Consider the following 27,742-nt stretch of genomic DNA (forward strand, 5'->3'; position numbering starts at 1 on the left):
CAGAGAGAGAATTGAATAAGGAAATAGCAGACACTTCAAACTGGAATACCTTTGATGACACAACTGAAGACCAAGTTCAAGGTATTTAAGAACACATATAATAATTAATATTGTAGCTATATGAATTTGTGTTTTAGAGTTGTTTGTGAAATTATATTTTTACTTGCCAAAGTAATTTTTGATATGATAAAATGTTATTATATATTTGAAAGCATTATACACTGATTGTACAAAACATTATGTACACCTGCTCTTTCCATGACATGGACTGACCAGGTGAATCCAGGTGAAGGATAAGATCCCTTATTGATGTCACTTGTTAAATCCACTTCAGTCAGTGTAGATGAAGGGGAGGAGACAGGTTAAATAAGGATTTTTAGGCCTTGAGACAATTGAGACATGGATTGTGTATGTGTGCCATTCAGAGGGTGAACGGGCAAGATAACATATTTAAGTGCCTTTGAACGAGGTATGGTAGTAGGTGCCAGGCGCACCGGTTTGAGTGTGTCAAGAACTGTAACACAAGAACGCTGAACAGTTTCCCGTGTGTATCAAGAATGGTCCACCACCGAAAGGACATCCAGCCAACTTGACACAACTGTTGGAAGCATTGGAGTCAACATGGGCCCAGCATCCCCTGTGGAACCCTTTCGACACCTTGTAGAGTCCACGCCCCCGACGAATTGAAGCTGTTCTGAGGGCAAAAGGGGGTGAGGGGGTGCAACTCAATATTAGGAAGATGTTCCTAATGTTTTGTACATTCAGTGTACATCTACACACGTTCACCCGGATCAGGCGCTACCTGACTCAGGAGGGTTTATTTGAAACACTTTAGGTGTTAACATTGTACTGTAGTAATGATGCATTTTAAAAGAACCATCGAATGCGGGAAACCGATCTGCGTCTCAAATAGCACCCTATTCCCTATATGTAGTGCACTACTTTTGACCAGGCCCCATGCTGGCAGTAGTAGTGCACTAGGGAATAGGGTGCCACCTCAGACGCAGAGGACATCTCAGATCCTCTACAGCTTTCTTTGAGACGTATAGAGCATTGCTGTACGCGGTACGCAGTAGGTGAACTAGCAACTGTTTGGATCCAGCATGTTAGTGTTAGGTGTTGTATCCACAAACTGACAGGACCGTGAAGTTAATATTCACTTTATGGTTCCAAGAAGGTTAATAGATAAACACTAGCCTTTTTTTATTTATTATTTTTTTACACTCTTTTGTATGGACTCATGTTTCCCCTTTTCACAAATCAACTTTCTCTCCTCTGGGGTAGAAAGTTAGATTAATTGATTTGATTGATTTATTAATTGATTGATTGATTGCTTGATCGATTAATTGCTATTTTAATTTTCAGCCCGGGGCATGACCCGAGAGAAACTGATGTGGATCGGACCGTTTAAAAACAATGGGTTCCAGCTGCAGTGGTCAGAAACATCAGAAAGATGAAACTCATCCCTCAGGGAAATGCTCTCAATCCACCAACTCCTCCAACCACACAGTAAGTAGCTATATCCACCAACTCCTCCAACCACACAGTAACTATCGATATCCACCCAACTCCTCCAACCACACAGTAACTATCTATATCCACCCAACTCCTCCAACCACACAGTAACTATCGATATCCACCCAACTCCTCCAACCACACAGTAACTATCGATATCCACCCAACTCCTCCAACCACACAGTAACTATCGATATCCACCCAACTCCTCCAACCACACAGTAAGTAGCTATATCCACCCAACTCCTCCAACCACACAGTAAGTAGCTATATCCACCCAACTCCTCCAACCACACAGTAAGTAGCTATATCCACCCAACTCCTCCAACCACACAGTAAGTAGCTATATCCACCCAACTCCTCCAACCACACAGTAACTATCGATATCCACCCAACTCCTCCAACCACACAGTAAGTAGCTATATCCACCCAACTCCTCCAACCACACAGTAACTATCGATATCCACCCAACTCCTCCAACCACACAGTAACTATCGATATCCACCCAACTCCTCCAACCACACAGTAAGTAGCTATATCCACCCAACTCCTCCAACCACACAGTAACTATCTATATCCACCAACTCCTCCAACCACATAGTAAGTAGCTATATCCACCAACTCCTCCAACCACATAGTAAGTAGCTATATCCACCCAACTCCTCCAACCACACAGTAACTATCTATATCCACCAACTCCTCCAACCACATAGTAAGTAGCTATATCCACCAACTCCTCCAACCACACAGTAACTATCTATATCCACCAACTCCTCCAACCACATAGTAAGTAGCTATATCCACCCAACTCCTCCAACCACACAGTAACTATCTATATCCACCAACTCCTCCAACCACACAGTAACTATCTATATCCACCAACTCCTCCAACCACACAGTAACTATCTATATCCACCCAACTCCTCCAACCACATAGTAAGTAGCTATATCCACCCAACTCCTCCAACCACACAGTAACTATCTATAAACACCCAACTCAAAGCTATTCAGAAAGTATTCAGACCCCTTGACTTTTTGCACATTTTGTTACGTTACAGACCTATTCTAAAATACAACACCCCATAATGACAAAGCAAAAACAGGTTTTTAGAAATGTTAGCAAATTTATTACAAATAAAAAAAGTGTAACATCACATTTACATACGTATTCGGACCCTTTACTCAGTACTTTGTTGAAGCACCTTTGGCAGCGATTACAGCCTCGAGTCTTCTTGGGTTTGACGTTACAAGCTTGGCACACCTGTATTTGGGGAGTTTCTCCCGTTCTTCTCTGCAGATCCTCTCAAACTTTGTCAGGTTGGATGGGGAGCGTCGCTGCACAGCTATTTTCAGGTCTCTCCAGAGATGTTCGATCAGGTTTAAGTCCGGGCTCTGGCTGGGCCACTCAAGGACATTCAGAGACTTGTCCCGAAGCCACTCCTGCGTTGTCTTGGCTGTGTGCTTAGGGTCGTTGTCCTGTTGGAAGTTGAACCTTCGCTCCAGTCTGAAGTCCTGAGCGCTCTGGAGCAGGTTTTCATCAAGGATCTCTCTGTACTTTGCTCCATTCATCTTTCCCTCGATCCTGACTAGTCTCCCAGTCCCTGCCGCTGAAAAACATCCCCACAGCATGATGCTGCCACCACCATGCTTCACCGTAGGGATGGTGCCAGGTTTCCTCCAGACGCAACACTTGGCATTCAGGCCAAAGAGTTCAATCTTGGTTTCATCAGACCAGATAATCTTGTTTCTCATGGTCTGAGAGTCCTTTAGGTGCCTTCTGGCAAACTCCAAGCGGGCTGTCATGTGCCTTTTACTGAGGAATTGCTTCCATCTGGCCACTCTACCATAAAGGCCTGATTGGCGGAGTGCTGCAGAGGTGGTTGTCCTTCTGGAAGGTTCTCCCATCTCCACAGAGGAACTCTGGAGCTCTGTCAGAGTGACCATCGGGTTCTTGGTCACCTCCCTGACCAAGGCCCTTCTCCCCCGATTGCTCAGTTTGGCTGGGCGGCCAGCTCTAGGAAGAGTATTGGTGGTTCCAAACTTCTTCCATTTAAGAATGATCGAGGCCACCGTGTTCTTGGGGACCATCAATGCTGCAGACCTTTTTTTGGTACCCTTCCCCAGATCTGTGCCTCGACACAATCCTGTCTCGGAGCTCTACGGACAATTCCTTCGACCTCATGGCTTGGTTTTTGCTCTGACATGCGCTGTCAACTGTGGGACCTTATATAGACAGGTATGTGCCTTTCCAAACCATGTCCAATCAATTTAATTTACCACAGGTGGACTCCAATCAAGTTGTAGAAACATCTCAAGGATGATCAATGGAAACAGGATGCACCTGTGCTCAATTTTGAGTCTCATGGCAAACGGTCTGAATACTTATGTAAATAAGGTCTTTCTGTTTTTAATTTAAATACATTTGCTAAAATGTCTAAAAACCTGTTTTTGCTTTGTCATTATGGGTTATTGTCTGTAGATTGATGAGGAAATAAATAAATGTAATACATTTTAGAATAAGGCTGTAACGTAACAAAATGTGGAAAAAGGGAAGGGGTCTGAATACTTTCTGAATACACTGTACACCCAACTCCTCCAACCACACAGTAAGTATGAAATATGACAATAGAGTAACGAAAGTGGACAATTAATTTCACCCTTTCTCAAAACAGGAAGTTTATTTGACACTTTTCCAAATATTTTCCCCAATCATGTATGACAACCAAGATGTGAATGTAATCAGGGATAAATATGGTTACTGATTTTTCTAGATTTATTTTGTGTCTTATGAATAATGATTATGTGGCATGTTATCATTCTCACAAATATGTTTTCTCCACTCAGGCACACAATAGAGAACAGGCTTCCGGTAATGGTAAGTTACAATTTCTCAACCTGTTTCAGAACATCATTTGTCAACCTATTTCAAAACATCATTTGTCAACCTGTTTCAGAACATCATTTGTCAACCTGTTTCAGAACATCATTTGTCAACCTATTTCAGAACATCAATTGTCAACCTATTTCAGAACATAATTTGTCAACCTATTTCAGAACATCATTTGTCAACCTATTTCAGAACATCATTTTGGAAACCCTTTTACAATGACCACTTTTGTCAGAGACTACACTGAGTTGTATTGATATGAAATCCTTATTTCTTGATATGAAGCAAACTTTACCCTTACATATATTCCTGTCCCTTCCAGACGAAGACCTTGTCATGGCTCTGCACGACTTTAAACCAACCACTGACAATGACCTGCCGTTCAGAAAGGGAGAGAAACTTCAGATCCTCCAGGAGTGAGTACAATACAGCCTAATTCATGATAAGGGCTCCCGAGTGGCGCAGCGATCTACGGCACTGTATCTCAGCGCTTGAGGCGTCACTACAGCCACCCTGGTTTGATTCCGGTGTAGGCCGTCATTGTAAATAAGAATTTGTTCTAAACTGACTTGCCTAGTTAAATAAAAAAATATAAATATTAGGGGAGATGTCATGCTAATGTATAGTTCTCAGACAACGGTCCTGATAACATATGCTCAATCTGATAAGAAAGGATAGTACCTTTGGAGGCACCGTACCTAGCTTCTGTTTGATGTGTAACAACATACACAAACATACTCTGTCGTTGTTCTTTTTATTTTTTTATTTTTTTTATTCCCCTTAATTACTTTTCAACCCCACCACCCCTTTCCCTACTTGGGGTAAACTAGTGAACAACAACGCCCAGGCCTCTACTTCCAGCTTATACTTACTATATACATTTTATGGACACAGTCAATTTTACAATAATTATATATTTTGTTTTTGTTTTTTTCCTCCTGAACTTCTTCTACCCTCCACCTCTCCGATCATTTTCATGATGTCCATCCGGTTTTGCTTCCGTATGCCATATCTTTCCCAACGGTGCTCTTTCTCGTTGTTCTTTGAAGGAATGGGGACTGGTGGCTTGCTAGGTCACTGGTGACGGGAGAGGAGGGGTACATTCCATGTACATACGTGGCCAGAGCGGACACACTAGAAGTAGAAAAGTAAGTTAATCTTCTCACACATGTCAGCCATTTTAATTTTTTTGATAACTTAACATTTCGATGCATGGGTTATGATACGGTTACAGTACGTACTTCACCTTGAAAGGAAATGAAAACCACTTTCCTTTCCTGTATCATTATGCTAAGTACGTAACACATTATATGACAACTCTTCCCTGATCATGTATTGTAGATGGTTTTTCAAGGACCTGAGTCGTAGAGAGACTGAGCGTCTGCTCCTGGCTCCGGGGAATAAAGTGGGATCGTTTCTAGTCCGAGAGAGTGAGACCAGTAAAGGTCTGAATCATTACATCCTCTCTGCCTTTTAAAGTACAAAGATCACCATTTCCATAACAACACAACATTTTCTTATTCAAAATAGCTCCATCAAATATTTCCCTGTTGGGATCTTTTAACACTGAAAGACTTGGAATGGTCAAATCATCCATCTTGTACGTGCAACCATACAACTGACATTAACAGAACCGACGTACAAACTAACTGATATCACAAGGACTGAAAGCCCTCAGAAAGCTGTGAGCTAAAACCACACTAATACCGTACGTATCGTTGTCATGTCGCCCCCAAAGGTGCATTCTCCCTGTCCATCAGAGACGCAGGGGCGGAGCAAGGGGACGTGGTGAAACACTACAAGATCCGCAGCCTGGACAACGGAGGGTTCTACATCTCCCCTTCCACCTCCTTCTCCTCCCTGCAGGAGCTGATCAAGCATTACACCCGTGAGTTAAAATTGCCGTCAGGTTGTGCTTTATTGTCTTTGTTAGAGTTAAAATGGCCGTCAGGTTGTGCTTTATTGTCTTTGTTAGAGTTAAAATGGCCGTCAGGTTGTGCTTTATTGTCTTTATTAGAGTTAAAATGGATCTTATTAACCAGCTGGCAGGAAGTCAACTCTTCATATAGTGGAGTAGAGTTATCTTGATTAAAAGCTAAGGAGGACCTCTGCCTCACGTTGTGCTTCATTTCCTGTCGAGGTAAGCAGTGCTCTTTCCTCTGCTGCGGTGGCCCAATAACCAAACAAGCAGGCCAGCTCTCCACCCCAGAAACAGCCCAATAACCAAACAAGCAGGCCTGTAAGGCAGAAAGGTTCTCTCTCATTAAATCACATCCAATTATTTTATTTGTCACCTGCGGCGAGAAAAAAACAACAACGGTTGTAGACTTTAAAATGAAATGCTTACTTACGCGCCCTTTCCAAAGACGCAGAAAATAAAAATGTGTAACATAAGAGGAATAAAATACACAAGAATGGAGCTATATACAGGAAGTACCAGATATATACAGGAAGTACCAGATCACTGTGGAGCTATATACAGGAAGTACCAGATATATACAGGAAGTACCAGATCACTGTGGAGCTATGTACAGGAAGTACCAGATATATACAGGAAGTACCAGATATATACAGGAGGTACCAGATCACTGTGGAGCTATATACAGGAAGTACCAGATATATACAGGAAGTACCAGATCACTGTGGAGCTATATACAGGAAGTACCAGATCAATGTGGAGCTATATACAGGAAGTACCAGATCAATGTGGAGCTATATACAGGAAGTACCAGATCAATGTGGAGCTATATACAGGAAGTACCAGATATATACAGGAAGTACCAGTACCAGATCAATGTGGAGCTATATACAGGGAGTACCAGTACCAGATCAATGTGGAGCTATATACAGGGAGTACCAGTACCAGATCAAGGTGGAGCTATATACAGGAAGTACCAGAAACAGATCAATGTGGAGCTATATACAGGAAGTACCGGTATCAGATCAATGTGGAGCTATATACAGGAAGTACCAGTATCAGATCAATGTGCAGAGGTACGAGGTATTTGAGGTAGATATGTACATGAAGGCAGGGTAAAGTGACTAGGCATCAGGATAGATAATAATAAGGTATTTGAGGTAGATATGTACATGAAGGCAGGGTAAAGTGACTAGGCATCAGGATAGATAATAATAAGGTATTTGAGGTAGATATGTACATGAAGGCAGGGTAAAGTGACTAGGCATCAGGATAGATAATAATAAGGTATTTGAGGTAGATATGTACATGAAGGCAGGGTAAAGTGACTAGGCATCAGGATAGATAATAATAAGGTATTTGAGGTAGATATGTACATGAAGGCAGGGTAAAGTGACCAGGCATCAGGATATATAATAAGGTATTTGAGGTAGATATGTACATGAAGGCAGGGTAAAGTGACTAGGCATCAGGATAGATAATAATAAGGTATTTGAGGTAGATATGTACATGAAGGCAGGGTAAAGTGACTAGGCATCAGGATAGATAATAATAAGGTATTTGAGGTAGATATGTACATGAAGGCAGGGTAAAGTGACTAGGCAACAGGATAGATAATAAGGTATTTGAGGTAGATATGTACATGAAGGCAGGGTAAAGTGACTAGGCATCAGGATAGATAATAATAAGGTATTTGAGGTAGATATGTACATGAAGGCAGGGTAAAGTGACTAGGCATCAGGATAGATAATAATAAGGTATTTGAGGTAGATATGTACATGAAGGCAGGGTAAAGTGACTAGGCATCAGGATAGATAATAATAAGGTATTTGAGGTAGATATGTACATGAAGGCAGGGTAAAGTGACTAGGCATCAGGATAGATAATAATAAGGTATTTGAGGTAGATATGTACATGAAGGCAGGGTAAAGTGACTAGGCATCAGGATAGATAATAATAAGGTATTTGAGGTAGATATGTACATGAAGGCAGGGTAAAGTGACTAGGCATCAGGATAGATAATAATAAGGTATTTGAGGTAGATATGTACATGAAGGCAGGGTAAAGTGACTAGGCATCAGGATAGATAATAATAAGGTATTTGAGGTAGATATGTACATGAAGGCAGGGTAAAGTGACTAGGCATCAGGATAGATAATAATAAGGTATTTGAGGTAGATATGTACATGAAGGCAGGGTAAAGTGACTAGGCATCAGGATAGATAATAATAAGGTATTTGAGGTAGATATGTACATGAAGGCAGGGTAAAGTGACTAGGCATCAGGATAGATAATAATAAGGTATTTGAGGTAGATATGTACATGAAGGCAGGGTAAAGTGACTAGGCAACAGGATAGATAATAAGGTATTTGAGGTAGATATGTACATGAAGGCAGGGTAAAGTGACTAGGCATCAGGATAGATAATAATAAGGTATTTGAGGTAGATATGTACATGAAGGCAGGGTAAAGTGACTAGGCATCAGGATAGATAATAATAAGGTATTTGAGGTAGATATGTACATGAAGGCAGGGTAAAGTGACTAGGCATCAGGATAGATAATAATAATCTATTTGAGGTAGATATGTACATGAAGGCAGGGTAAAGTGACTAGGCATCAGGATAGATAATAATAAGGTATTTGAGGTAGATATGTACATGAAGGCAGGGTAAAGTGACTAGGCATCAGGATAGATAATAATAAGGTATTTGAGGTAGATATGTACATGAAGGCAGGGTAAAGTGACTAGGCATCAGGATAGATAATAATAAGGTATTTGAGGTAGATATGTACATGAAGGCAGGGTAAAGTGACTAGGCATCAGGATAGATAATAATAAGGTATTTGAGGTAGATATGTACATGAAGGCAGGGTAAAGTGACTAGGCATCAGGATATATAATAATAAGGGTACAATAAAGAACAGAGTAGCAGCAGCAATGATGAGTGTGAAAGTGTGTGAGTGTGTGTGTGAGTGTAATGTGTATGTATGTGTGTTTGTGTTGCGTCGGTCTGTGTGTGTGCAGTGCCTTCAGAAAGTATTCACACCCCTTGACTTTTCCACATTTTGTTCTGTTACAGCCTGAATTTAAAACGGATTAAATTGAGATGTCGTGTCACTGGCCTAAACACAATACCCCATAATGGCAAAGTGGAATTATGTATTTAGAATTTTTTACAACTTAATTTAAAATGAAAAGCTGAAATGTCTTGAGTCAATAAGTATTCAAACCCTTTGTTAGAGCAAGCCTAAATAAGTTCAGGAGTAAACATTTGCTGAACAAGTCCCATAATAAGTTTAATGGACTCACTCTCTGTGTAATAATAGTGTTTAACATGATTTCTGAATGACTACCTCATCTCTGTACCCCACACATACAATTATCTGAAAGGTTCCTTAGTCGAGCAGTGATTTTCAAACACAGATTCATCCACAAAGACCAGGAAGGTTTTCCAATGCCTTGCAAAGAAGGACACCTATTGGTAGATGGGTAAAAAAAAAAAGCAGACATTGAATATCCCTTTGAGCATGGTGAAGTTATTAATTACACTTTGGATGGTGTATCAATACACCCAGTCACTACAAAGATACAGGCGTCCTTCCTAACTCAGTTGCCGGAGAGGAAGGAACCTACTCAGGGATTTCACCATGAGGGCAATAGTGACTTTAAAACAGTTACAGAGTTGAATGGCTGTGATGGGAGGAAATTGAGGATGGATCAACAACATTGTAGTTACTCCACAATACTAACCTAAATGACAGAGTGAAAAGAAGGAAGCCTGTACAGAATATAGTGCAACAAATATTCCAAAACATGCATCCTGTTTGCAATAAGGCACTAAAGTAATACTGCAAAAAATGTGGCAAAATAACTTTTTGTCTTTTTGTCCTGAATACAAAGTGTTATGTTTGGGGCAAATCCAACACAACACATCACTGAGTACCGCTATTCTGATAGGAGACTCTAGAATGATCCATCAAATTCTGGAGGACATTTTTCTCTTAATCTCAGTCTCAGCAGGATGCCAGCCCGTCTACCACCAGCCCGTCTACCGCCAGCCCGTCTACCGCCAGCCCGTCCACCGTCAGCCCGCTACCGTCAGCCCGTCCACCGTCAGCCCGTCTACCGCCAGCCCGTCTACCGTCAGCCCGTCTACCGTCAGCCCGTCTACCGTCAGCCCGTCTACCGCCAGCCCGTCCACCGTCAGCCCGCTACCGTCAGCCCGTCTACCACCAGCCCGTCTACCGTCAGCCCGTCTACCGTCAGCCCGTCTACCGTCAGCCCGTCCACCGTCAGCCCGCTACCGTCAGCCCGCTACCGTCAGCCCGTCCACCGTCAGCCCGTCTACCGTCAGCCCGTCTACCGCCAGCCCGTCCACCGTCAGCCCGCTACCACCAGCCCGTCCACCGTCAGCCCGTCTACCGCCAGCCCGTCCACCGTCAGCCCGCTACCACCAGCCCGTCCACCGTCAGCCCGTCTACCGTCAGCCCGTCTACCGTCAGCCCGTCTACCACCTGCAGCATGTTGGTAGCTGATGAAACAAGGGAATAGGGTCCGGTTTGAAGAAGGGAACACTCCGGAACAGCTGAGTCGGAGTTGAAGTCGAAAAAAGTCACTAAATAGCAAAGTCGGGTTGGAACTCGTAAGATGTCGGCCTTCTCCATCGGCGCCATCTTTTTTTTTATTTTTTATGTCACACATAATGTTTCTCTCATTATGGGGCTCTATCCAATCAGATCCGTTTTAGCCGACATCCGCATAGCGGTTGTTATGACGTGTCGGAGGTGGAACTGCTTTAGAACCGTTAAATCCACAAGTAGCTCCTGGCGTTACATCTAAACCAGAGTTACCATTAGATAGTATTTTACGAATCCCCCAGAGGGGAAATTTGATTGCACCAGCCAATTCATACATTGCCAATAAATACACCATAAAACCGCAACAAGGATACACAAACATCATCAATTAATATATAAAAAAAACTAAGTGTTGGTGTTAAAAAAAAAGCCTCATAGCATATGATAAAAAGGATCTGCGGAAACGTCCTGTTTTGGACCTTGTAAACATGCAGCCTTGTTTCCAAGTTCCAACACTTGGATGTGAGATGTAATCTACACCTCCATTATGATGATAGAAATCCTCTTTATTTTGTTGCATGATTTTTTAAAATGTGTGCGTAATTATTTCTACAATTTCTCGTACTGAACTTCTAACATGAGTGGGGCGGGTGTGGCTTCAAGACAATGGTCTCAAGAGCAGCTGTTCACTGATTTGACTGCTCCAACACAGTTTCACCTCCGACATCAAAAACATCCGCTATGTGGGTGCCTGCTATCACCATTTAACACTTGATCTGATTGAATCCATGTCGTGTAAAGGGAAGACTTTAAAAACATGGCAGAGTTTTTTGTGTGTTATTTCTGTGTATGCAAATCTTCAGGCCTCTGGAAACGTTACTCAGCTAGCGAGCATGGTTCACCAAATCACCTTTGTTATAGGTCTTCAGATGCCTTCTGGCTGGGTGCTCTACCGCAATCAATAACAATAACGTGCAATACATAGGGAACAGCTTGTAATTCTCTCTGGGGTCTGTTGCCGTGTCACAGGGACGGCTGACGGGATGTAATTCTCTCTGGGGTCTGTTGCCGTGTCACAGGGACGGCTGACAGGATGTAATTCTCTCTGGGGTCTGTTGCCGTGTCACAGGGACGGCTGACAGGATGTAATTCTCTCTGGGGTCTGTTGCCGTGTCACAGGTACGGGTGATGGGTTGTGTCAGCGTCTGAATGCCCCCTGCAAATCGAAGGCCCCCATGCAGCCGTGGGCCCAGGACGAGTGGGAGATCCCCAGAGACACGCTGAAAATGGTCAGGAAGCTGGGAGCAGGACAGTTTGGAGAAGTCTGGATGGGTACGAGAGATGCTGAGGCAACGTTTGTGTTTGTTTGTGTTTAGCTTTGCATTAACGTTCTTCCCACTTTTCTCCAAACTGTCATCAGTCCGTTACATAAGTCTGTCATCAGTCCGTTACATAAGTCTTATGACTCGGGGGTTCTTCCCGTATTTCGTCCCTATGGCCAGGTTACTATAAGGGCTCCCATATTTCGTCCCTATGGCCAGGTTACTATAAGGGCTCCCATATTTCGTCCCTATGGCCAGGTTACTATAAGGGCTCCCATATTTCGTCCCTATGGCCAGGTTACTATAAGGGCTCCCATATTTCGTCCCTATGGCCAGGTTACTATAAGGGCTCCCATATTTCGTCCCAATGGCCAGGTTACTACAAGGGCAGTCAGAAGGTGGCGGTGAAGACCCTGAAGGAAGGGACCATGGCGCCCGAGGCCTTCCTCCAGGAGGCTAACCTGATGAAGCAGCTGCAACACGACAGACTGGTACGCCTCCACGCCGTCGTCACCATGGAACCCATCTACATCGTCACAGAGTTCATGATCAATGGTGAGAGAGAGAGAGAGAGAGAGAGAGAGAGAGAGAGAGAGAGAGAGAGAGAGAGAGAGAGAGAGAGAGAGAGAGAGAGAGAGAGAGAGAGAGAGAGAGAGAGAGAGAGAGAGAGAGAGAGAGAGAGAGAGAGAGAGAGAGAGAGAGAGAGAGAGAGAGAGAGAGAGAGAGAGAGAGAGAGAGAGAGAGAGAGAGAGAGAGAGAGTCTGTGTGTTTTGACCATGGAATTACATATAGAGACATTAGAGTGGACGTTGGTATCCTAGCAACATGACTAAAACGATAGGTTGTTATCGATACACTGCAGAACGTTCGATTTTGCCTGCTGGGGAGCAAGGAGAACCCCGTGCTCCTATAAAGCCATTGACAACTGTGTGCCGTTTTCAAGGGATTATCAAATAAATGTTACAACTATTTGGTTTTAATAAAGATCAGAACTACTAAAACAACAGTCAGAACTACACACTTACGATTATTTCATGCTAAACAATTGCGCACATTTAGCTCTATCGTTACAGTTATAATAACCTATCCATTTGGTATGTAGCTAGCTAGCTAAGCAAACAACTTGTGTCATTTGGCTTGCTTCATCGGAGATTATGCTTTTTTGGAAATAATTGACACTAGCCTATTTTTACTGACAACTGTCATCACTACTATAGATGGCAAGCAAATCAAACAATTTTTGGATATAGGCATCTAGTTTATCCCATTGAACGTTAGCTAATTAAATACTATTAATGGCGTGATCTGTCATTAGCTAGCTAGCTAGCCAATTTGACGTGGTCCATCAATCAATGTAGCCTCTCATGTCTGATCAGCAGCAATCACGATTAAAACGCTCTAAAAAACAATGTTGGAAAAGGGATAACGTTAGCTAACCTGGGTAGCTCTGTTGGAAAAGGGATAACGTTAGCTAACGTAGGTAGCTATGTTGGAAAAGGGATAACGTTAGCTAACCTAGGTAGCTATGTTGGAAAAGGGATAACGTTAGCTAACCTAGGTAGCTATGTTGGAAAAGGGATAACGTTAGCTAACCTAGGTAGCTCTGTTGGAAAAGGGATAACGTTAGCTGACCTAGGTAGCTCTGTTGGAAAAGGGATAACGTTAGCTAACCTAGGTAGCTCTGTTGGAAAAGGGATAACGTTAGCTAACCTAGGTAGCTATGTTGGTTGGAGAAAAAAAAAAGTACATTACTTACCACCAAATGTTTAGCCAACTGTACAACATTTCTAGCTACCAGTAGATTGCAAAGTAAACATTATCAGCTAACTTAGCCAACATGCTACTTGACAGGCAGAGCCCACAAAGGCCTAAACCATAAGGTCATACTTGTCAGGTACTTTAACTTTATATCACTTAAATGCCCAATTAAATGGCGGCCAATATTAACGAGATATTAGCCGCCAAGAAATCTGATCAACTGATCACGAAAAGCATGCAACTCTGACGATAGAGATAAATGTGTGCAATAGTTTCGCAAGGAAGAATCAGAAATGAATAGGTCTGACTATGCTCTTCGAGAGGTGACGATATTACAACCAAATAATGGTAACATTTACTGTTGGTCCTCTGTAGCTCAGCTGGTAGAGCATGGCGCTTGTAACGCCCAGGGTAGTGGGTTCGATCCCCGGGACCACCCATACGTAAAAATGTATGCGCACGTGACTGTAAGTCGCTTTGGATAAAAGCGTCTGCTAAATGGCTTATTATTTGCAATCCCTTGAAAACGGCAGTTGTCAATGATTTTAGTGGAGGTGGACGTCTCCTTGCCCCCCCAGAAGGCAAATGGAACGCAGCTTATTGTTACGTTTTTATTGATAACGACCTATTGCAATTTATTCCTGACCAAGATGGCTACCATTATCGGCCATTCTAGTAAATTATAAGATCTCAACGGGAAGGACACCGCTGTATGCTTTAGGCGTTGCAGGAAATGTTATTAAGAAAATGGGTTACACTTTCTTTTATGGTCTTTCCATTGGTACTTAGCTGGTATTAACCTGGTATTTTTTTTGTAGAAATGTACATTATGTGGTAACAATGGGTTAGGGTTTCTGCATTCGGGTAACCTAGATAGATAGTACCTAGATATTTATGTTACTGTGAAGTAAAGTGCTACAGTTCTAATGGGTTTTTGGTGCTTCATGTTTTCTCATCTATAGGAAGCCTGTTGGATTTCCTAAAAACAGACGAGGGCAAGAAGTTGAAGCTCCCCAAGCTGATAGACATGTCAGCCCAGGTGGGACCTCACACAAGTCATTCTTCTAAATTGACTTCATTGTAGGAGTCAAATGTAAAAAATTAAAATAAAAAATGCCCAGAAGAAATTGAAAACGTGATCTGGTAGATTGTGTATTCAGTGTTCTTCTCTAAGATGTATATTATATTATGTTTGGCATTTGACCAGTATCATATGCCAACTGCTATTCGCCTATATTCAATCTCCTAAAACCATGTCTTGATTTAAAATGCTGAAAGATGGCCAGCTCTTTGCCAAACAGTTGGCTGTTGGCAATTTGAAGAGCTTCAAATCCCTGAGCCGAAACGCTAGACATGTAAACGCTTGTTTTCCTCTCTCTCTGAATACCGTATGCACTACTTATCTTGTGTCCCAAATGGCACCCTATTTCTATATAGTGCACTACTTTTGACCATAGCCCCTATGGGCAGTGCACTAGGTAGGGAATAAAGTGTCATTTGGGAGGCAGCTACTGAGTTGTTCACCAGTTGAGGAAACAAAACTAAACATTTCAAAGAACTCAACTATTTATAGTCCATCGCACCACACGTTTTAAAAGCAGGCTTCTTCTTCTTTTTTTTTTTTTTGTTGCTGCACAAGTATGTGGAAAGTGTCAGATCTAGCTCGCTAGTGTGTAAAATGAGGTGGTTCCTGCGGCGGGCTAAGAAGAGCTGGTTGTGTACTGCTGGGTCTTCCAGCCCCACCCTGCTGCCTCCATCATTAACATCCGGACAGGAAGTCAAGTGATTTTTTTTCTTCTTCCAGCCACCGTGGCATGCGCCCCCCTGAGACCACACGTGTCACTTCCTTTGAGAGGACATATCCTGTCTAAACCCACTTTACTGTGTCAAGGGGTTGCGTTCCTAATGGCATCCTTTTTTACTATGTTGTGCGCTACTTTTGACCCTGGGCCCTGGTCAAAAGTAGTGCACTATATAAGGGATAGGGTGCCATTTTGGGACACACATGACTGTGCCAGTATCACCCTGTACCCCGAGGTCTTACCAGAATGGAGTGAAGGGGCGTTGTGGGGAGATACACTCTTAAGACTGCATAGGAACAAAATAAGTAACAGTGTTGAAATGGTCTGACATCCGGTGATGCATGTGTCAAGCCTACACGAGGCTCTGTGTTTTTAGCAATCATTTGGGTCAATCAGAATGATTCTATTTGATCTAACTTAGAACTCAGCAAGCTTTTTGTAAAAATGACTGTCTAGAAATGTCTAACTGATCTCTCTCTCTCTCTCTCTCTCTCTCTCTCTCTCTCTCTCTCTTCTCTCTCTCTCTCTCCTCTCTCTCTCTCTCTCTCTCTCCTCTCTCTCTCTCTCTCTCTCTCTCTCTCTCCTCTCTCTCTCTCTCTCTCTCCTCTCTCTCCTCTCTCTCCTCTCTCTCTCCCTCTCTCTCTCTCTCTTTCTCTCTCATATACTAGATAGCTGAAGGTATGGCCTACATTGAGAAGAAGAACTATATCCACAGAGACCTGCGAGCTGCCAACATTCTGGTCAATGAGACTCTCCACTGCAAGATAGCAGACTTTGGCCTGGCCAGAATCATAGAAACCGAGTACACAGCACAGGAAGGTACGACTATTAGGCAGCGTTTATACAGGCAGCCCAATTCTGATCTTTTGGCCAATTATAGGCAAAGGATCTGATCTGATTGGTCAAAAGACCAATTACTGGCAAAAGATCAGAAATGGTCTGCCTGTGAAAAACAAAACTTTAGGCCATATTCCCTCTACGAGATATGAAGGAGAGGTGCCGGATGGCGGAAGAGAATTCTGCTTTTCAATTCACATCCTTGTCTTACCTTTCGTTGCAACGCGACGCTCTTCGTCCGCAGCTCAAATTAACCGTAAATATCACAGTAGCCACTAGCCAGAAAGAACCACAAACTATTAGACAATGACAGAAACGTTTCTTCTAAAACATATTACAATAGTGAATAATGCAACCAAACCATATTACACCGTTGAATAATACAGCAATTTTAGCTTCAAGACAAAAGCACAGAGTTGCTAACGGCATGTCTTCCTCAAGTAGCACTAGCCTTGAATGATTAACCCTCTCATGCGAACATAACAGTACAGTACGCCTACCTTAAACATTACAACAAACCAGGCTTCATTTTTATCAATCATTACATGTAGGAAAAGCAAAATTGCGACTGAAAAAGTGGGTGTAAGTGAATTCACCACAATGGGCTGTTTTATATGGGAGCTCATACCAACCAGCAAAAAAATAATAATAAAAAAAGATTTGCCAACATGCACAATTAGTCTGTGCTTCAGTCTGATCAACTGAAGTCTACTGTTAACAACCACAGCTGCCGGTGATCCCATCTGATCCCACCTGATCCCATCTTGATCCCATCTTGATCCCATCTGTAAACTCAGCGTCATGTTTTTTATGGCCTAAAATAGGCCCATTTATTTGTGTTCTGAGAAAATGTGAATGTGATCAAATGTGGTTTTATACTCACACTTCAGGTGGTTAGACTACCTGGGCCTTTTTAATCCAAACTGATTGACTGGAATTAATCAATCAACACAATAGTGATGACATACTGCCTGAGTATCTTTAAATTACAGACCCTGCAACCCTGCATACAGCTAGCTCAGCCCTGTTAGGTTTGGTCCAATAGCAGTTGTTATTTATTTGTCAGTGTAAAGGGTTTTAATGTTTTCATCCTCCTTAGGGCCAGGAGTTTTTCCAGGAGTTAAAAAACAACAACATACGACCTGATTAGAAAAATTATCTGGTCCCATCATAGCCCATATAAAACCGTTTTTTTTTACAGCTGATTTTTTACTGCAAGCTCTCACAGTCATCATTCTAGAATTAGAGGTACATCCACCTTCTCTAAACGTCAAATTTCGAAGTTGCTCCAAACGTCAGATTTCGAAGTTGCTCCAATCGTCAGATTTCGAAGTTGCTCCAATCGTCAGATTTCGAAGTTGCTACAATCGTCAGATTTCGAAGTTGCTCCAAACGTCAGATTTCAAAGTGTTTTTGTTGCTCCTGCTGCTGCATCGTCCCATTTCTAAGTTAAGGGTCATGTTTAGACACTCATTCCGAATGGTTAAAGGTTAAAAGTTAAGGGTTTACATTTACATTATTTAGCAGACGCTCTTATCCAGAGCGACTTACAGGAGCAATTAGGGTTAAGTGCCTTGCTCAAGGGCACATCGACAGATTTTTCACCTAGTTGGCTCAGGGATTAGAACCAGCGACCTTTCGGTTACTGGCACAACGCTCTTAACCACTAAGCTACCTGCCGGTTAAAGGGTAGGTAGCGTAAACGTAACCACGTGTAACATATGGATTTGCATTAGTATATGCATGAAAAGTCCCTGTCGCACCTCACGTGCAAAGTTCCAGGTGGTAGGTGTTACACCTCACTTTTCTATTACATGAAGTCGATCAAGAATTCTGAAGAATGCTGAAGTCATGTGGAAAATGTTTTTCCGGGGCGTGATGTAATATGGAGGACCCTATAATGTAAACTCCAACTTGAATAACTTCAAATGCATAACTTCAAACTAAACCAGATCGTTTGCACTCATGACTACTGGTTTCGATAAAATGTTTGGCCAACTTACAAAGCAAATACAGATCAACTTGCATGGTTGCTAGCCAACTAGCCTGCTAATGTTAGCCAACTAGCATGCTAACGTTAGCCTTACTAGCCTGCTAAAGTTATTTTAGCACTGAATTAGTCAGCCAGTTGCTATCAACAACTAGCTTACAGCTACAGTGATTTCAGAAAGTATTCATACCCCTTGACTTATTACACATTTTGTTGTGTTACAGCCTGAGTAAAAAAAAAAAATGTATCACCCATAATGACAAAGTGAAAACATGTTTTTAGACATTTTTGCACATTTTTTGAAAATGAAATACAGATATCTAATTTATGTAAGTATTCACACCCTTGAGAACAGACAGGTATACTACAGCGCAGGATCAGTGAGTTAGCCAGCTAACTTTGATAAGCAACCAGAAATAACTATAGATTTTCTGGTTCATTAAGACATCTAAACTTAGATATGTGTTTTTGGTTGTTGAGTCAATTAGACCGTGCCCATTTCAAGTTTATCTTTCCCCAAAATAAAAAGTTATTTCAGTTAGCTGGCTAACTCATCTAGCCTGCTTTGCAGTCTACCCCTTTGCTTATCTCGAAACTAAATTAATCACTGATGCAATGAAGCTTATCTGTGTTTCCGTTCTAAATGTGTATCATTTTCCACTGTGAGAAAATAACATTATTGCTTGTGTGGTATCGAGTAAAAGTTGCTAGTCATTGCTGATAAACAAAGGAGTCCGCTCATACTGAACCTTGATCATAAGTTTATTCATATCACAAGCTTTCAGCATGAGTTACAGGTGTCAAGATCACCCGGAGAGCAACGTCCCAGATTGCAATGGCTGCTCTAACCTCTTCTTCCTCCAGCATATACTTATAAACAATGCAAAAATATGGGTTGCTCCCTCTGCTGTCCAATCACCTGTCTCCCCTGGGGCGTCACCCTACAAATGGCTACTTTTGAACTAACATAAACATCCCCTCTGGTTCCATTAAGAAAGTCATAATCTTAATACACTACACTTGTGATATGGATTGATGATTCATTTAACACAGCAAATTTCCTAAATTCTCTCTCTCTCTCTCTCTCTCCCTCTTTCTCTCTCTCTCTCTCTCTCTCTCTCTCTCTCGCTCTCTCGCTCTCTCTCGCTCTCTCTCTCAATTCAATTCAATTTAAGGGCTTTATTGGGATGGGAAACATATGTTAACATTGCCAAAGCAAGTGAAATATATAATAAACAAAAGTGAAATAAACAATATCAATTTAATCAATTTAAAATTCAGGCTGTAACACAACAAAATGTGGAAAAAGTCAAGGGGTGTGAATACTTTCCGAAGTAAATTAAACCAAAGTTTTGGAGATACATAACACCATCTAACCAGTTATCAAATAATGTTAGCTATATGCAGTTATCCTAGCCAGCAAGCTAGCCAGCCAGCTAATGTTAGCTATTTAGCCAACTAGTTATTAGCCTAGCCAGCCTAACCAACCACCAGTGGCGGCTCCTGAAAAAATTCTCAGGAGGGGCAATTTTTCTGATGATTTAGGTGACCTACACACGTGCACGAGTCCGTGCACGCGATTCCAGATATCTTTACCTCTGAATAAACTGCCTTTATTATACCATATCCACCCTGTCCAAAGTCTCTACTTGGTCTCAGTTCTCCAGTAAACTTGTGATTATCAACAGTACACAACGGTAACAAACAATTGGGGGAACTCACGGGGCAGATAGTAACCACTTAAAAGGAAGCGATTCCCAAACCTTCCATAACAAAGCCATCACCTACAGAGAGATGAACTTGGAGAAGAGTCCCCTAAGTAAGCTTGTCCTGGGCCTCTGTTCACAAACACAAACAGACCCCACACAGCCCCAGGACAACAACAACAACAACAACAACAACACAATTAGACCCAACCAAATCATGAGAAAACAAAAAGAGAATTACTTGACACATTGGAAAGAACAAACAAAAAAACAGAGCAAACTAGAATGCTATTTGGCCCTAAACAGAGAGTACACAGTGGCAGAATACCTGACCACTGTGACTGACCCAAACTTAATGAAAGCTTTGACTATGTACAGACTCAGTGACCATAGCCTTGCTATTGAGAAAGGCCGCCGTAGGCAGACCTGGCTCTCAAGAGAAGACAGGCTATGTGCACACTGCCCACAAAATGAGGTGGAAACTGAGCTGCACTTCCTAACCTCCTGCCAAATGTATGACCATATTAGAGACACATATTTCCCTCAGATTACAGCGATCCACAAAGAATTCGAAAACAAACCCAATTTTGATAAACTCCCTTATCTACTGGGTGAAAAACCACAGTGTGCCATCACAGCTGCAATATTTGTGACCTGTTGCCACAAGAAAAGGGCAACCAGTGAAGAACAAACACCATTGTAAATACAACCCATATTTATGTTTATTTATTTTCCCATTTGTACTTTAACTATTTGCACATTGTAACAACACTGTATATATACATAATATGACATTTGAAATGTCTTTATTCTTTTGAAACTTCTGAGTGTAATGTTTACTGTTAATATTTATTGTTTATTTCACTTTTGTTTACTATCTACTTCCCTTGCTTTGGCAATGTTAACACACGTTTCCCATGCCAATAAAGCCCTTAAATTGAATTGAATTGATAGTAAGGTCGCAATGACACAGAAAGCAGTTCAATGTCGGGGTACAGAGTCGCTCTCTTACCAGGATCGCGGTCCGCTCTGACCAGGGTGAAGGTGGCCGGCTCCACTTCTCTGTCCGGGACTCATCCAGCCAAGTCTCCCAGCTGTATTGGGATTCAGCTGCCAGCAGCGTTTTCATTATTTAGTCCGTTCGTAGCGGGTATGTACACGATCAACAAGATCAGTCCAAAACCAACCACTGGAAATCCACTGTACTGCAGGTCGCAACAGAGACGCTTCTAGCCGCCATTGTCTTAGTTACGTTCAACGTTACGTCACGTATGACGAAAGCGCGTAAGTGCAAGCCCACAGACACCCATAGAGAATGTATTGAAAGCTTTGAAATGTGAAAAAAATAGATTTTACATGACAGGCTATGAGAGACTTCTGGGCGATTTTCAACTTGACTGAAATCGCCCCAAAAACGGGCGGGGCCATTTGAAGCACGACTTTAGCCTGATTTGACATTTAGTGGCTGGCAGATCAGACGTGAACACTGATAACTGCTGTTGCCGTGATATAATTGATTAGAAAAAAAATCCCTTCCTTTTCCCGTTTGGCAGTGCGTCGCCCATATCGCCCTATTGAACAAGCCGTCCCTGCCAACCACCATGGTTACGGTCGGCATGCTAGAGCCCAACTACTGGAGACCTGCTAGAACACAACTAACACAACACAACTAAAACAAAACCACAGATCAAAAGAGCAGAGACTTACAGATTGATGGCTGCGGCCCATCAGATGGTCAGGGAAAATCCAACAGCTATAGTGAGAAAAATCCTAAATAGATAGATTCCAGATGGCACCAAGCCTAGGTGGAAAAAGTTACAAAACTCCCTTAGCTTACTTCACAGAGAACGTGCCGAAAAGTTGACAAAACAAAAAGGAGAACAGACGAGGTTCTACAGAATTAGAGCGAGCAGGTAGGATTTTCTCTTTCATTTTGAGCCCACGGGAAGAAGGCACCAGAGCCTGCTGTGCTAATGGGTTCCCACTAGATAACACAGCCACAGAGTCTGTGAAGTTTAGGCATTCATTCCAAATGGTTATGGTAAGGGTTAAGGTTTGGGACAGGGTTAAAATAAAAAATACAAAACCAGTGTCCACCACTGGGATCAAACACGCAACCTTCTGATGCAGAGTCATGGGAATATGTTGATCCACCATCCCCGTCCACAATGCCCTAATAAAACCCAGCCTACTTGATGGTAATTGGGGTCACTGTTGCCCCTAGTGGCCGGTTTTGAAGGCATTTCCTGACGTCCTCAGGACATGGATAGACGTCCAATTTCGACATCAATCTTGAACGACCTGCCTGGTCATATGCTACAATAAGGGTCCGGAGTTGGTTAGGTTAGCCTACTACCAGATCAAGAAAAACTCTGGGCCCCAGGAAAACAATCCCTCCCCCCCCCCCCCCCCCCCCACACACACACACTCTGGGACCTGTGGTGCCACCTCTGAAATCACCACACAATGTTACAAATGAAAGTACATATCCTATTTGTATGATCTAAATTGTACATGTTTTTGGTGGTGGGAATGAGCTTCCTTAGTTTCGCGTGGCTCAGTGCAGCCGGCAGCTACTAACGACAATTTCAGAATGTAACAGGCTGTGACTGCAATTTCAGGTAAAAACGCAATAAAACAAGTCTAAAATATTAGCAAAATCTTCTATACATTTCCATTTATACTGTAGGAGTGTTGGCTCAATGAGACAATTATGTTTATGGTGCCCTGCTTCAAGGGGGGCAACTATCGAGATGTAGTAAGTACGTCAGTTTACATTTCAGTAACACGTGTAGCCTAGTGGTGGGAAGTAACACGGCTCTTAGTTTCCAAGACAACTAATAACTTAGATGACAACACTGGCCGGAATTCAATCCGATCGCACTTTATCAACAATGTGCCATTTAAAGGTAATTTCCGGTTGAGCCGACGTACCGCAGCGTTTACCGTGACTGCGGTGTCGTGAATGCAGGAACGTTGCCTTTAAAACATTGTCAACAAAGCGCGATCAGATTGAATCCCGGCCTTAGATGATAGCGTAGGTCATTACTGGGAGGTGTAAGCATTCTGGTTCAGATAAATAGTCACAGAAATGGCACAAGAAAAATGTAACTAATTAGATGCAAATATTCCAAAGTGTCTGACTGTAAACTGATTGTTGTTGATTGAGAACTAGTGAGAACAGACAGGTATACTACAGCACAGGATCAGTGAGTTAGCCAGCTAACTTTGATAAGCAACCAGAAATAACTATAGATGTTCTGGTTCATTAAGACATCTAAACTTAGATATGTGTTTTTGGTTGTTGAGTCAATTAGACCGTGCCCATTTCAAGTTGATCTTTCCCCAAAATAAAAAGTTATTTCAGAATATTAGAATATTTAGGCAAGTTAGCTGGCTAACTAATCTATCCTGCTTTGTGGTCTACGCCTTTGCTTATCTCAAAACTAAAATTAATCGCTGTTGAAGCTTATCTGTGGTTCCGTTCTAAATGTGTATCATTTTCCACTTTGAGAAAATAACATTATTGCTTAAGAAATGGATTGATGATTCATTTAACACAGCACATTTCCAAACTTCTCTCTCAATCTCTCTCTCGCTCTTTCTCTCTCTCGCTCTCAATTCAATTTCAATTTAAGGGCTTTATTGGCATGGGAAACGTATGTTAACATTACCAAAGCAAGTGAAGTAGATAGTAAACAAAAGTGAAATAAACAATATAATATTAACAGTAAACATTACACTCAGAAGTTCCAAAAGAATAAAGACATTTGAAATGTCATATTATGTCTATATACAGTGTTGTAACGATGTGCAAATAGTTCAAGTACAAATGGGAAAATAAATAAACATAAATATGGGTTGTATTTACAACCTGTAACACCTGTCCAGGTTATGGATCACATCAAAGTTCATCTCTCTCTCTCTCTCTCTCTCTCTCTCTCTCTCTCTCTCTCTCTCTCTCTCTCTCTCTCTCTCTCTCTCTCTCTCTCTCTCTCTCTCTCTCTCTCTCTCTCTCTCTCTCTCTCTCTCTCTCTCTCTCTCTCTCACACACATCAGGTGCTAAGTTTCCCATTAAGTGGACAGCTCCGGAGGCTATCAACTTTGGGACGTTCAGTATAAAGTCAGACGTCTGGTCTTTCGGCATCCTGCTGACTGAGATAGTCACCTATGGAAGAATTCCCTATCCAGGTAAAAACATTGCTTACAGGAATAATGTCTTTTTTTAAAAGAAATTGGAATTCCAATCGAAAGAACATTGAGGAAAGTAGAGAGGGAGAGAGATAGAGAGGGAGAGAGATAGAGAGGGAGAGAGATAGAAGAGGGGCAGAGACAGGGCTCAAACCACAGACAGGAATGGCAGAGACAGGGCTCAAACCACAGACAGGAATGCCAGAGACAGGGCTCAAACCACAGACAGGAATGGCAGAGACAGGGCTCAAACCACAGACAGGAATGGCAGAGACAGGGCTCAAACCACAGACAGGAATGGCAGAGACAGGGCTCAAACCACAGACAGGAATGGCAGAGACAGGGCTCAAACCACAGACAGGAATGCCAGAGACAGGGCTCAAACCACAGACAGGAATGCCAGAGACAGGGCTCAAACCACAGACAGGAATGGCAGAGACAGGGCTCAAACCACAGACAGGAATGGCAGAGACAGGGCTCAAACCACAGACAGGAATGGCAGAGACAGGGCTCAAACCACAGACAGGAATGCCAGAGACAGGGCTCAAACCACAGACAGGAATGCCAGAGACAGGGCTCAAACCACAGACAGGAATGGCAGAGACAGGGCTCAAACCACAGACAGGAATGCCAGAGACAGGGCTCAAACCACAGACAGGAATGCCAGAGACAGGGCTCAAACCACAGACAGGAATGCCAGAGACAGGGCTCAAACCACAGACAGGAATGCCAGAGACAGGGCTCAAACCACAGACAGGAATGGCAGAGACAGGGCTCAAACCACAGACAGGAATGGCAGAGACAGGGCTCAAACCACAGACAGGAATGGCAGAGACAGGGCTCAAACCACAGACAGGAATGCCAGAGACAGGGCTCAAACCACAGACAGGAATGCCAGAGACAGGGCTCAAACCACAGACAGGAATGGCAGAGACAGGGCTCAAACCACAGACAGGAATGGCAGAGACAGGGCTCAAACCACAGACAGGAATGGCAGAGACAGGGCTCAAACCACAGACAGGAATGCCAGAGACAGGGCTCAAACCACAGACAGGAATGCCAGAGACAGGGCTCAAACCACAGACAGGAATGGCAGAAACAGGGCTCAAACCACAGACAGGAATGCCAGAGACAGGGCTCAAACCACAGACAGGAATGCCAGAGACAGGGCTCAAACCACAGACAGGAATGCCAGAGACAGGGCTCAAACCACAGACAGGAATGGCAGAGACAGTGCTCAAACCACAGACAGGAATGGCAGAGACAGGGCTCAAACCACAGACAGGAATGCCAGAGACAGGGCTCAAACCACAGACAGGAATGGCAGAGACAGGGCTCAAACCACAGACAGGAATGGCAGAGACAGGGCTCAAACCACAGACAGGAATGCCAGAGACAGGGCTCAAACCACAGACAGGAATGCCAGAGACAGGGCTCAAACCACAGACAGGAATGCCAGAGACAGGGCTCAAACCACAGACAGGAATGCCAGAGACAGGGCTCAAACCACAGACAGGAATGCCAGAGACAGGGCTCAAACCACAGACAGGAATGGCAGAGACAGGGCTCAAACCACAGACAGGAATGGCAGAGACAGGGCTCAAACCACAGACAGGAATGCCAGAGACAGGGCTCAAACCACAGACAGGAATGGCAGAGACAGGGCTCAAACCACAGACAGGAATGGCAGAGACAGGGCTCAAACCACAGACAGGAATGGCAGAGACAGGGCTCAAACCACAGACAGGAATGCCAGAGACAGGGCTCAAACCACAGACAGGAATGGCAGAGACAGGGCTCAAACCACAGACAGGAATGGCAGAGACAGGGCTCAAACCACAGACAGGAATGGCAGAGACAGGGCTCAAAACACAGACAGGAATGGCAGAAACAGGGCTCAAACCACAGACAGGAATGCCAGAGACAGGGCTCAAACCACAGACAGGAATGCCAGAGACAGGGCTCAAACCACAGACAGGAATGCCAGAGACAGGGCTCAAACCACAGACAGGAATGCCAGAGACAGGGCTCAAACCACAGACAGGAATGCCAGAGACAGGGCTCAAACCCTCGTCGCCAGCGGTGGTCTGGAGTCATCAGCAACATCACTAGACCAGACCTGGGCAGGAGGAATATCCTCTCTCTCTCTTAACTCCCCCCTCTCCCTCCCTCTCTCCCTCTCCCATTCTCTCTCTTGTAACCCTGCCCAACTCTCTCTTTCCCTCTCCCTCCCTCCCTCCCCTCCCCTCCCTCCCTCCTCCACCAGGTATGACAAACCCTGATGTGATCCGTAACCTGGACAAGTGTTACAGGATGCCCTGTCCAGAGGGTTGTCCTGCGGAGCTGTATGACCTCATGATGACATGCTGGAAGGAGAGATCAGAGGAACGGCCCACCTTCGAACACCTGCAGGGAACTCTCAATGACTTCTTCATCGCCACTGAGGGACAGTACGAGATGCAGCCCTGAGGTCGGACTCAAAGTCACAATTCAACGCTTATGTCAAAGTCAAAAAAGTTTTGGGACAAATGTCAACATTTTAAAGTTGTTGTTGTAATGCTTGAGGAATACATGGACATTACATCTCTACATCCCTACACGTCCACAGTACGAGATTCAGCCCTGATTGAGCCAAAGCTATGATGTAGTGAGCTGGCCAGTTTGGCCTGGTTACTCAACACAAATATACTACAGTTGCTGCCTGGAACCATACTAAAAAAAGGACCCTGTGAAAAGATAAGAACATCTCCAAGCCAGGAAAAGGACCCTGTGAAAAGATAAGAACATCTCCAAGCCAGGAAAAGGACCCTGTGAAAAGATAAGAACATCTCCAAGCCAGGAAAAGGACCCTGTGAAAAGATAAGAACATCTCCAAGCCAGGACAGCTTGGTTCTGGTCGGCACAGTAGTGTGAAAAGAGCACAATGACTTCTTCACACCACAGAACGAGATTCAGCCCTGAGACTGGTTCATTAATAAAAAAGAGGACGGCAATGGAAACCTCACGGAGTTGGAAGTGGAAACAGACTTCTGCATCTGACTGCACTGATTTACGTCGGCCCTTGTCTTTTAAGGACTTGTGTCAAGCCATATAAAGATACATGGACAACGAGACAAAATGAGAGGCCAATGGATTGACCAAGATGAGGACATGGGACTGATAGACACAAACTGATCCTGAGACGAGTGGGTGGGTAGGTGGGTGGGTGGGTGGTTGGGTGGGTGGGTGGGTGTGTG

At 43.3% G+C, this 27,742-nt stretch overlaps 1 protein-coding gene across 1 annotated transcript; it reads left to right on the forward strand.

The window, feature by feature from the left end:
* blk (BLK proto-oncogene, Src family tyrosine kinase) lies at window positions 1-27,642 on the forward strand. The gene is made up of 13 exons (XM_084149678.1): window positions 1-81; window positions 1,366-1,509; window positions 4,360-4,390; window positions 4,725-4,818; window positions 5,452-5,550; window positions 5,744-5,847; window positions 6,141-6,290; window positions 12,080-12,232; window positions 12,598-12,777; window positions 14,943-15,019; window positions 16,451-16,601; window positions 24,375-24,506; window positions 26,773-27,642. The coding sequence occupies exons 2-13, from the start codon at window positions 1,417-1,419 to the stop codon at window positions 26,973-26,975; spliced, it is 1,467 nt and encodes a 488-aa protein (XP_084005804.1). The 5' UTR covers window positions 1-81; window positions 1,366-1,416; the 3' UTR covers window positions 26,976-27,642.
* The last annotated feature ends 100 nt before the right edge of the window (window positions 27,643-27,742 follow it).

The sequence above is a fragment of the Coregonus lavaretus genome (assembly GCF_964263955.1).
Source record: "Coregonus lavaretus genome assembly, chromosome: 31".
Lineage (NCBI taxonomy): Eukaryota > Metazoa > Chordata > Actinopteri > Salmoniformes > Salmonidae > Coregonus > Coregonus lavaretus.

What these genes read in the sequence shown, in the direction of transcription:
- blk (XM_084149678.1), top strand. Translation starts at nt 1,417, where the DNA reads ATGGGTTCCAGCTGCAGTGGTCAGAAACATCAGAAAGATGAAACTCAT. An exon ending in GACACACTAGAAGTAGAAAA is followed by an intron (nt 5,551 to 5,743) that starts GTAAGTTAATCT and finishes CATGTATTGTAG; the next exon opens with ATGGTTTTTCAAGGACCTGA. An exon ending in AGAGAGTGAGACCAGTAAAG is followed by an intron (nt 5,848 to 6,140) that starts GTCTGAATCATT and finishes TCGCCCCCAAAG; the next exon opens with GTGCATTCTCCCTGTCCATC.